The sequence below is a fragment of the Opisthorchis viverrini genome (assembly GCF_000715545.1).
Source record: "Opisthorchis viverrini unplaced genomic scaffold opera_v5_146, whole genome shotgun sequence".
Classification (NCBI taxonomy): Eukaryota; Metazoa; Platyhelminthes; class Trematoda; order Opisthorchiida; family Opisthorchiidae; genus Opisthorchis; species Opisthorchis viverrini.
In genome coordinates this window covers 232725-245261 of record NW_008751801.1, presented here as the reverse complement: position 1 = coordinate 245261, position 12537 = coordinate 232725, and the positions used below count along the sequence as shown (strand labels likewise).

The 12537-nt window shown below is 45.3% G+C and overlaps 1 protein-coding gene across 1 annotated transcript; it reads left to right on the top strand.

Annotated features, from left to right (window-relative positions):
• Nucleotides 1-4588: 4588 nt before the first annotated feature.
• T265_06739 (hypothetical protein) lies at nucleotides 4589-7315 on the top strand (the record flags this gene model as incomplete). Its single annotated transcript, XM_009172084.1, has 3 exons — nucleotides 4589-5036; nucleotides 5990-6249; nucleotides 7023-7315. 3 exons carry the CDS (start codon nucleotides 4803-4805, stop codon nucleotides 7216-7218), a joined length of 690 nt encoding a protein of 229 aa, XP_009170348.1.
• Between the last annotated feature and the right edge of the window lie 5222 nt (nucleotides 7316-12537).

Sequence of the window (12537 nt, the reverse complement as noted above, 5' to 3'; positions counted from 1 at the left end):
CCACATGGTGTCCTCCAACGGCATGCAGGCCACAAACCCAAATCGATCAGATTTCCGTCAGTTACTGATGGCGCGGATCAATAACTGACTGCCGGTCGTTTTGGGACGTATTTGTGGGTTCCGACCACGCGCTCGTCGGGAGTCGCTTCTCAGTGAGTATAGAGAGTACAGCCAGAAGGATCGCATTTCAGGTGGAAAAGAGCATCTGCGTAGATCGAGAAGCTTGGTGGATCAAGAAAGCTATCGGGACAAATAGAGTGAAAACTTCTGGAAATATGCGTAAACTGTCCTAGCCAACACGTGTCGTAAAAAATCGTCCAACTGTAACACCCATCCGGTGCCTAGCTGGCATGCCACCCGAAGGAAGCACGAGGGCTGGGATACTGCCAGATTGCCCAAGCCTAGACAGGGGAAGTCGAGTGGCAGAGGTCGGGTTCGAACCACGGATCTTCCTGTTAGTAAATCCGCGCTCTAACCACTTGAGTCATCTCGCCAATACGTGTAACAGGTTCAGAAGCCTCCGGGAAACGAAGCAACCACTGATAAAAGCGGCCCGCTCACATCTGAAAAAGGATGTCAGAATCGTTGGGTTGAACACCTTCAATAACAGCTCAATTGATCACTTACAGTAGCTCAGCCGGATTCATTACCTGCAGCCCGACCTGCGGCAGTGAATCTGGAACCTCCTATGGTTCCGGAAATAATCGAATGCCCTTCCTCCATCACGCATAGCCGAGCTGCTACTTCTGACCAACTCTAACCTGCTGCATTCAAAGATGGAGCTGAAATCCTCAGTTGGTGCTTATCTAGCTTAATTTCCTCTATATGAGCGAAAAGGACTGTATCAACCAACTGTGATGAGCCGGCATTCCCCCCCATTTTCAAAATCGAAGTTCGCAATCGAAATGACGCAATCACAGAGGAATTGGACTGACCCCCGTTGTGATCAGACACAGTGTGTCGCTAATCTCACATCTTATGTAGGTGCGTGAAGACGGAGTTCCAGAACATCAAGCACCATTCTGGCCGGGAAGGGGCTGCATGTACCACGTCGTGTCAGAGCAACAATATGCTTCCTAGAATCCTCATTTTCTTTGACTTCAAGGGTACGTTCGCATCTATCGGCCGATCGGTTCTTTTCAACATGCTTACGCGACAAGGTCTGTCACGGACTTTCGTGAACATCATGTGCTGTTTGTATTTACAAACCTGTTGACGTGTGAGAACGTGTGGTGGGCTCTTCAGAAGCTTTTCTACAAGCAATGGTGTCCGATAAGGGTGCCCACTCTCCACTTTTAGTTAGTTTCGTCATTAATGAGGTAATAAGGTAAGCTTCAAAAATCCGTGTGAGAACCCTGTGGATGAGATAGCTCAAGTGGTTAGAGCGCGAATTTACTGACCGGAAGGTCTAGGGTTCGAATCCGACCTCCACCTCTCGACTTCCCCTCTCTAGGCCTGGGCAACGTGGCAGTTTCCCAGCCCCCGTGCTTCCTTCTGGTGGCATGGCATCTAGGCACCGGAAGGGTACGACAGCTGAACGCTCACCCTGTGGACTTGGACTATACAAAAGACATTGTTTTCGTTTTTTTTAACAGCAGGAGGAAGCGCAGGCATTACTTAAAAGCTGATCAAGGTCATCCTTCAGCATGCGTTTCGCGCCCACAAACTGCGAAGCCATGTTGCGGGACATGCAGTGCATGATCATACCTCTGCGAATCCAAGGGGTGACACCGGAATTTTTGGAACGCTATACGCACCTCATAATTTGCATTAACTCTGACGGTAGTGCGACAGGTGAAGTAGGCGCACAAATTTCAAAGACCATGAACTCCTTTGCCAACTTGCACCAGCTTTGACATCAAAAGGGCATATTGCTGCATCTCGGAGGATGCTATATGCCTGGGAGACTTGACCACTCCAGATGAAGAATCGGAGATATCTTCAGGTCTATTCCCACCAGATAACTTGAGACCTCCTCAGTTTCTGACCGCTGATGTCTCACGGTTTTGCTGGTATCGGACGGCGTCAATGATTTCATAACAAGGTATCGAATTGTTTCCGAGGCGTTCGCTCACAGACATTGAGTACGCGGATAATATTGTTTTCGCTGGTTCAGATCCATGAAAGAGGCAAGTCATACTAAGGCTAAATAATTATGCCTCATGGTTTTGTATGCGCTTTACACATGTCAAGTGTAAAGTGCTGTTACAAGACTCGCTGGGCATAAACCGAAGCGTCGTGCCTGCAGACCAGCCGACTGGCGTGGTAGGTATATTTTTTTTACCTGGACACAAATTTCAGTCGACTGATTGGAAACAGGAATATTTCTCGAATCCAGAATGCCAGGGCAGTTTCTGCCAACCTCCAATAACTATGGTACCGGCATGGCACACAAAATGTCCCAATTCTCTTCACAAGTGAAGACTAACTATAACGACAAGTTTGCTTAAATTGTGTCGTTAGATAACATTTAAACACGCGGATTCATCGCCCACTACCCACTGTTACGTAGCTACGTGACGATCACTGTTATATACGAAGTGGGGACGAGCGCACAAATCCCTTGCTACGGCGTGAGTGCAGCCACTTTTGGCACAGAACACGGAGAAAATGCGGCCTTCGGAGAACTTTATTTGCTCGACCGAACGCGATCTACGGTGATAGCAATACCNACGAAGAAGAACGAAAACTCTTTGGCACACACAAAATGTGACTAGCCAATATGGGAGAAATTCGGTCCTTTGAGAAATATTCGAGATGCGGAAAAAGGTGCGAAAAATTGTAATTGAAACTCCATAAAACTGGCTTGTCAACAATGAGACAATGAGAGCTTTTTGGGATACGACATCCCCAATACCCACTGTCCAATACAATCCGCAAAGCAGACCCTCCGCAACTTTAACATGAAGGCAGACGATCAGAACTGCACAACTGTTGAAACGCGGGACAACGGCTGATTCATTTACATTGCTTTAATATTTGGGAGCTATAGCGGTCAGTAAAACGTAAACTTTTCCTGTTATGTTCCCAGAAATAGACAAAAATTGGTTATCTCTAAGTAAACCCCATTCTAATAGTGCAACATTGTTTTTAGTCCACAAACAGCATTTCTCACCACTTCGTTAAGTGTTTAAACATCACTGCTTATGATTGTTTCTCTATCTCATAGGCTCTGCGAGCTTAAGATTGATCGATCTTTGTTCGATGCTGATAACAGCGGCTGAGTGTTGCTGATTGTGTGATCGTAGCCATAGTTTGCTTGCGGTAGGACGGTTTCTCAAACCCACAGGTCTGTGGATTTCTGCAGCGTTGGTTTCATTTTAGTTTTTATTTCGCTTGATTTCTCGATTTCCGTTTGGCCAGATCAGAACGACTGACAGATCACTCTATCCCGGGTCAAACGTTCGAACAACTTCTACCGAACCCGTGACCACAAATTGCGGCGTATCCTGCAAACATAGGCGAGAGAAGAATAGAAACTAGCTCTGAACTTTCAGGTTATACACATATACACTCGCGAGAATTAGCATAAGGAGGCTCTCGGAGCAATAAACCGCGAGGGACTTAGCGGGACAAGAATCATGTGTGAACAGTCCACAAAACCTATTCCGATGGTTGAAAGTCAAGATCCGAACTTCCTTAAGAGGACGCTATACTCAATATTTGCGCCAACCCCCCCCCCCTATGGCCTTATCCATTTAACCAATCTGTCGCAACACATACCAACTGGAATCTCGTTGATCAACTTGGCGATAGCACCTAATTTTCCCAACTTCCTTCTGTAAGCACATCCATAGGGATAGATCAGGACAAGTGATTTTTACCTACTCCAACTAGCAAACTAGAACCCACGCTTAGTATTTTGCGTCTTGACTGTGCCTTCCCTTCCGGATATATTCACCGTACCATGAGTACCGAGATAAAGATTACTCAAAACTACAGCTAGCTTGACGCCTGACAAAGGTCTTCCTTTTTCCTCCAATTGTCTACCCTTGGTAAAGTCCTATCTAGCTACCTGTACGCTCAACGTACTGCCCCTGAGGGTCATGATGGACTTATTTTGCAGCAGAGAGGATGCAAACATTCAGGACGAAAACGGGAACGAAAGCCTGTGGTCTGTCTTCACGTACAATCCTTAATCTGTAGCTCTGTCTGATGCTGGCATTTTATTTCGTGTCTGGAAAGCAAGGTTCCCAACGTGAGATGTAGATGATACTCGTTCACAGGAAGTCCGTTCCGAACATCAGCTTTTCTCATCGTATGGCACTTCATTCCGGAACTGTAGAAAATGACCTCTTTGGTCTCCTCCGTCTACCATTGGAAGATCCATGTCAACTGAACCCCTGGTCATCCACTAGTAATTCAACACTTCTCTGCTAAATCCTCTCTTACCCTTCGACGAACCGCACTATAAAGTCCAGGGTATTTCGTCTTTTTCTCACAGAAAACCACCACCACGCCAGTTACATGTATTTTAGGCAATGTGTCGCAAGGCTTCCAGCAAGGCTACTTTTAAGTGTGACAACCATTCTTGAGACACTGTACATCTTCATGTCTGCTCCGCTACTCTGCTTTCTATTCAGCATGAAAAGCATCATCATAGCTTTGTGGGAAACAGCCTAATTTGTCTTTTACGGTGAGTTGTTTTAAAATTCATATGTCGCCAATGATGTGGGGAACATCGCAGCTCCATATCACATGTTAGTTCCTTGAAATAGGAGGCATTAAAATCATCCATTCCAGGCTCCTTTCATATAAAAACATTCTCTAATGCGAAGATTTTGCTTTATGTTTAGGATTAAATGGGCACTTCCACCAAACCCAGTAAGGCTTACCGAATTGTGATTACTGGGTTTGGTGCTTTCGGCATTCATGAAGAAAATTCTAGTTCAGTTGCGGTTCAAACTCTACGTGAGTTATGGTTCAACACCGACGAATTGCATTCTTGTTCTGTTGAGTTAATAACATTTGAGAACGTTCCCGTAACCTATCGGGATTGTTTGGATATCTCTAACCGTATATGGGATAGCAATCCGGTAAGAATTTGGTATTCACTGTCGTACTTCTCTAACCAACACGTGGTGAAGTTCATACGAAATGCGTTTTGCATCATTTTTGAATTCCTCTGTCTGCTGTCCATTCTAACACTGATGTGTTGTCTTTCACGCCATCAGGCGCAATTTTTAGAGCCACTTTTCGTGTTGAAACAACATTCACTACTACTCAACACATTGGTAGTACTAATGCTTGTTTAGCAATTATCGCACGGCTTCAAATTATTACTACCTCTAATTCGCTGGTGTAATGATCATTCCTCTTTTAGGTTTTCATAAAGGTCGATAAGTTGAGGCGAGTCATTATACACCAGAGAGCTGATGTGGCAAAGTTTTATTTGTGTGTGTGTGCCATTCATGGTTGTACGTGGGCTGGGATGCTGCCAGGACGCCCAGACCTAGACAGGAGTACGATGAGGGTCTTCAACCAAAGCCTTTGGCTCAAAAGACTGACCGCAAGGCGGTGGTGTTTGGCGGGAAATGCAACTGCATTACCGTTTCTATAGAATATGTCGCTACACATGTTCTAACCCCCAGCCTGAACGGCCAGATGACTTCGCCAGACCTCTAACCATTGATCAGCGTGGCATGAGGGACTCTGTTAGTTTCGCGCGGACATCACGCAGCATAGCTCACTGGGTCACGGAGGCACACAAACCGTCACACCAATGTAATGTCCTGTCTCTTCGCGGTGGTTACCATGCGTTTCCGAAACGGAGGGCGAAAGCATCGTACTGACGGAATGTTTGGCATTATTATGTAACTTTAACGCAACAGCTATACAATGGTTCCTCCAGAAGCCTTTTAGTCAGTTCACCTTCAGCACTCGAATATATATTTCCTTCATACTCTCTTTAACTTGAAGAAAACTAACATTCTCCGAAATACTTTCTATGGTATTCTGAAACCAGCATACAATTTTTTATCTTGTATAGGATCTTGTGATTCACGTGGGACTTGATTCTTCAGCCCGTGCCGTAACCCTGGAGAGTCAAGCGTTCAATGGTCCATATAACATGCCGGATGTGGACGGGGATACTTGCAAATTTGATGGCTTGTGTTATCCCAGCGGATTGCAGCGTCTCTGCTGCAAATTAGACTTATTTCATTCCTACAACGCACTCACAGAGAAAGGTGTTCCGATGTGCCTGTCAAACAATCCCGGGTTGTTTTTATGCGGTTACATCTATTACCTGTGAGTTATCACTTGTTTGTTTCAGATTCATATCTATTATTAAGTCCTTTTGAACAAAAGTGACTTCTTGTACTGTGCTCCACCACGTGTGATAATCGTATATCAGTTGATTCTGTCCTTGATCCTTGCTGTGACACTATGCGTACATATATTAGTTGGAAACGTACATGTTTCAGTACAACTGCTTCTCGGAATTTGGGTGAAACTCTAATCGACTACAGATTCGTGATTGCACAAAGCGTAGTCGTACTCTCAATTGTGGTGGTTATTATTATCTTTGACAGCATCATGAGTGTAGGTGTTCCTCTTCCACTTTTTTGCCAGAGCTCAAAATACTTACGTAGCTTCTCGTCTTTTGTTATTCATTTTCCTCCACCTACCATGAGAAATTTTACTCTGCTATATGGCAGCTGAACCTTACTGACATAACGCAGCTGTGTAGTGATGATATGTCAGCGCGAGAGCGAAGTGTGATGAACCATTTCCTCGGTCTGAAAATGTGCACATAGTGACAAGTACTAGACCGGTGGTGCAAAAGGCGATGATAACGTCAACTCAAATAACTGGTTCATTTGAGATCAATAAGGCATTCACAGAATCCACTGAAAAATTCAACCATTCTAGGGTCCGGTAATGTCGTCATATACTTCGCGTGCCTATTTATGTAAGCTTCCTTCGATTGCCCCTAATGCTAACTACCGGTGATGTACACTTGTCACCCAGTGCATCACATGCTCATAATCTTGCCTATCTCTTGTCGACGCCTATTTCAGATCTTTGAGTCACAACACCAGTCGAACAGTCTTCATTCACGTACCACCCATTTCAGAATTATTCACTCCACTGGGTCTTGCGCAGGCGCTTTTCTCGATCATTCAGGACCTTGCCGCTCAACTTCTCATCCCAATTCCTGCAGTGTCCCTGTACCAACCATCAGATTCTGGTGCTGAACAGTCCATTCCTTCGTGATCCCCGCGATCATTTACGCAACATTTATGCACATGACGAGTACATTATTTAGACTGATGCTTTTTGACCAAATTCTAATAGATTTATTTTCATTCCACGTAGGTCTTATTTTCGCCAGTTTCTACTTCCGTTCCGGCTTTGAACATAGTAGATACCCCAACTTAGTTATTATCGTTACTTAGACGTATCTGATCACAGAACTCTCTCTGTATCCTGGGGGTAATCTTGGGATCCTATTTTATCGTACGGTCTCGATTCCGAACCGGGGACACTAGTTCGATTTCAAATGTAGGGAGCGATAAGGAAGTCGACAAGCGTATCGATCGTTTGACACGGAGGAACTTCCCACAGCGTGCCACTTACTTCGATTTTCATGATTCAGCTGTAGAATCTGTTGACAGGTAACTTACTGACGGTTGTGGAATGTTATACCAATCTAACTCAGAACTTTTTTGTTTAAAACGTAATTAACACGTATTAGGCCTGATTACTTAGGAGGGAGTTTCGCAGAGTAAATCAGTTTGCTGCTGGTGTCAAATAAGACACGGGGAAGCTTCCCACTTAAATTGAGATCGTTAGTTTTACTGAAGAATATATGCAAACTCCGTGTAGCCTGAAAGGCAATGTGACTATTTTTCTACTTTTTGACTGGATGCTAACTTTCCTGGTAACACACTCGTCACTACGGGCATAACTCCTCCCTAGGTCTTGCTGCTCTTTTGCTCCACTTTCGGAACACCGCTTTTACTTAAGTGCAAACCAGGATTAATCGTTACAACAAGCCCTTAGGCGGTGACTGAGTTCTCTTCTTTTACTTCCCCATTCAGTTGTTGGCAAATTAGAGCACCTAAGGCTTGCTTGAGGTTAACCTGAGTTTGGGAGTGGTATGGTATATTAGGTTCAAATTCCACCCACGTTTCGCGGCACTCCCGTCGACAGTAGATTTTTTTCGTCAATATCGAATACCTCTGGACTGTAACGTACAGCCATTGTCATGAAAGTCAAACTGATTTTGTGATATATGATTCACCTTCGCAACGGCAATAAAAAATTCGGGATTTATGAAACAAATCACTACGTTCACTTTGGTAATCTCGATAAATTCGGTTATTCTCAGCCAGCCCTGTGCTACAGAAAGCGCTGATACTTTGACCTTCAAATCAATAATTCTTGACGTTCCTGGTGCGTTCCTTGCGTTCCTAGTGTATATTATCTCCGAATTCTTGGGTGTCTGATTACAGCTGAATTGAACCACACAGACACCTACAGCGCATGTTTATTGGCTCACCTGGCTGTGCATACAGGGTCGCATGCCTTTGTCACTCGGAATCAAAAGAGGGTAACAGCTCATCATCCTCATTTACGCAAGTAACTTCGTTGCCACTCAGGTGGCCATAAAGTTTCATTCCTTCGTCGTGGTCATACTGCGAAGTTTTTTTTAAATGAAAGCTACCTCTTCTACTTAAAAACAGCCCAGCTCAGCGAACAAAGCAACGACCATCTATGCTACCTGAGCTACCAGCATTTTCCTCTATAGACAAAAAAACACACCGTTAATTCATTTAATCTCATTTGAAGTGACTATACTACATAGCTGGTAGATCTGGGTCTATTCATCTACCAGATGAGGTTCATATCGTCGAACTACGCAATCTGTTTTTTGTTATGGCCCAGTGCACATTAAATGGGCTGATTTTGAGATGCAAAACAGCGTTCTTGTGGAAATGGCTATTTTACCTTACGGCTGTCTGGCTTTCTCCATGGTTTGTACGGATTCACATCGTAGATTGAGTTATTGGCATGTTTGTGGGATTGCTGCTCAATGTTCAATGTACACATTCCCATCGTTCTGCCTTACTTCGAATGACTCAGTATCCGGTTGACTCGACAAGTTCCTTGATTCTGCACTATAATAAGCCATTCAACAGCTGTTGGAGTAAGTACTTAACCTGCTACACTGTTTGAAATAACTTATTACAATAGGTATCTTTTTGCCCTACTTTTAGGTTATCTAGCCGCTCGTCTAGAAAAGTACACAGTTTGTGTGTGCAGTGGCCATGAGGGAACAATCGTGGCCTACCCTAGAGAAGACCAACAACGGATGCATGGCTCTATACACTGGAATGTTAATTGATTAATGAGTGTTTTACTCGTACTCTAGGAGACACCGTACCCGTTGGGAATTCACAACTTATCTACTTAAGGATAAAAAGGATAGCAACCAGTCGATTGCTAGTGATATTAGGTGTGGATTGTATGCCCAACCCGCCAGTGTTATCATTAGCCCCATCTCCTCTTAACGACTTTTAAAGCGCCCACAGTGCCGGCTCAAAAGTCCATCCAGTTCGCTTGCTCCTTTCATTACTTTTCGGGCATTTTCCTTGCTTAACATAGTCCTTGTCTTTCGCACCCGGCTGAAGTTTCCCTAAGATACAATTGGTGGGGTAAGTAAAACACTCAGATAAGTTGCTGCCCTTAGATTCCATTCCATCGACTAAGAATGTTATACGCAAGTCTTGAACTGTTCGCCGCTGATCATCACCCTCCCAGAGTCCGTCATAATGTTGCGCTGAGACATAACCGCCATGGTGAGGAAACATCTACATAGACGTAGACGAGTTGGGTATAGCGATCGGTGAGCTGCCCCATAACAGCGTTCGTTTGAGCTTTCCAAGTGTACATCAGATTGGCGGAAACTTTATGTTCATATGTGATTTTTTCTCCGCGATTCTCATCCTTGTAATCACCTATGAATGATTATTGACCACCATGGCGAATTACTGAAGAATGGTTTGACTACCACTTGTGTCAGAACGGTGTCGAGAATCAAAGATAGTTCACGCACCGCGCTTTCAGTTCTGAAACTTTCGATTAGGCTGAACTGTGGTTCCGCCTTTTAAGAGGCATTCACACTGTTTACCACAATGAGCGCCGCTACGCAGCACGACTGACTTTATCCTGGTGACGATAAACTACTTTGGACAATAGATGAGTAGCCAGATAACTGAATAATTTCGTATGAAATCATATAGCAACTGGAGCTTCTCACCACAACCTGCTTATGGGTGATGGCGTTATTGTTCCCTAGAAGATGCAGCCGGCCTAGTGCCTTGAGGAATTACATTGCACGGCAGAAGCACTGTTCTGCTCTCTCTCACTCTTTGTGTGTCAAAATTTGCGTACTAACACGGGACCGTCTACTGACTAAATTGACGAAAAATCGCTGACAGCTAGTTAGAAGAAAGCAGTAGGCGTTTTATGGCCTCGGTTCGAAATTCCCGACCTAAAACCGCCACCTTGACGTGGTGGTCGAACTTGAGTGCTGCAATCATCCCGCGGATTATACTGGCTGGAATTTCGTTCCATAAGGTGCAACAATGTTAAGAAGGCCAAACGGAGCAGTCGGGCCAAGAGCCGCGAGACCCCGTACTACGGGTAATCGTGCTACGAAGCTGTCTGGAGGTAAAGTCTTACTGTCCTCTGCGATAGGACTGTGAAGGCAGTACGGCGTTTCCCCCAGAAGACTAGCCTGTCCACATTTATGGAAGCAGTGATCCTGCTTTTTCCAAAGGAATGACGGGTTAGAAAAGGTCGGCCCCAAAAACCACACACTCCGATCACCCAACGGTTGATCGTGACCGCCGGCGCATTACTCAACACGGTCGAAATACTTTCAAAACCAGATTCCGGGGCTGCTCGAAAGGCACCTACTGTGCGCAGCCTCATCAGGAATGAGACAGTAATGCCCCACTCACTACACCCTCGGGTAAGGCCACCCCCTGCATCTGAGCAGGTCAGACTGTTGACTCATCGGCTCCGGGCAGGGTCCCCGAAGAAATCCCCACTGTCCTCTGCTTCGCCGGTCAGACTTTTGAGTCAGAAGCTAAGGGCATGGTCTTCCAACAAAATCCTACATCCTCCCACTGCTTTGTAGGTCAGATTTTTGTTTCAAAGGCTCAAGGTGAGGTAGCTCAGCTAAACCCTCTTCCTCCGCCTGGACAACCGGGAAGTGTCATTTGCCTGCACAGTTCTGTGTCCACCGATGCCCCTTCCTAATAGCCTCCCACCACACGTGCAAATATAGTTGGATCATTTGACTCACTTATCTGACCGAGAGGCTCCCCTCCAGTTGACAATAAACAAAATAAAGCCTCTCTAAATCCATGAGATCCTTTCTATGTAGGGGCTTTTAACATCCGTATTGTATGTCGAATTTACAAACGGGAAACGGTCACTGAAACCTTATATTCCCTTGAAATTGATGTGTTCTGTGTCTCCAATAAATTCTTGACCCTCTTTAAGGTGCCGTACGCCAAGTCCCGCGGGCGTGTGAAGGTCTACGGCAGGTTCTCACCTCAGTTCATCACATCGAGTCATATCAGACAAGGCTGTCCTCTTTGACCTTTCCGCTTCAACTTCGTCATTCAAACGATTATGGAAGACTTACTATCAGCCTCTAATGCCTGTGGGGTCGAACTACCCCCTGGGCATCCGCTCACAAATATCGAGTACGCAGAAGACATAGCTCTTCTGGGATCCGATTCCATGGTAATGCAAACAATATTAAATAATATAAATAATTTGCATCACGGTTTGTCATGCGGTTCACACCTGAAAGTGCTACTGCAAGGTTGGGTAGGTACAAACCCTAACCTTGCGGATGAGCCGCTTGAGGCAGTAGACGAATTTGTTTACCTGGGCAGCTGTATCGGTCCCGGTGGTCTTGCGAAAGATTATATTTCCATCCGGATCGGAAAGGCCAGAGCAACATTCGTGAACCTATGTCACTCGTGGCTACGGCAGTGAATCATCGGTGTTGAACACTGATGTCATGCTCTCGATGATGATGTCACTCGTGGCGTAGGCGTGACTTCAGGTTATCCGTCAAGGGTCGAGTTTATATTCCTGCGATGCGATATATATTGCTATACGGATCAGAAACCTGACGCTGTGCGCTGAGGACGCCAAAAGACTTTCACTCTGACAATCGATGTCTTCGGAGCACTGCCCGAATGTGGTGGGAACACCAGTTCAGCTATGCTGAAATTCGTCCAAATGGTATTCGGAAACAGTAACTCACGCACGATAGATGAACTGACCACATAAGCTGTGCTGCTTTGGCCACGTGCTCCGTATGACGGTCGACCGACTTCCCCGAAGGGTTCTTTTTGTAAAACCACGGGAAGGGTGGAGACGAGCCGTGGGAGGTCAACAATGACTTGGCAATGAAGTTCGAAAACCATTATCAGCGAAGTCAGCTGCGCTGGTCATTGCCGTCTTCCTGAATGGGGACCCCGAGACGGGACACATCAGTGGTTA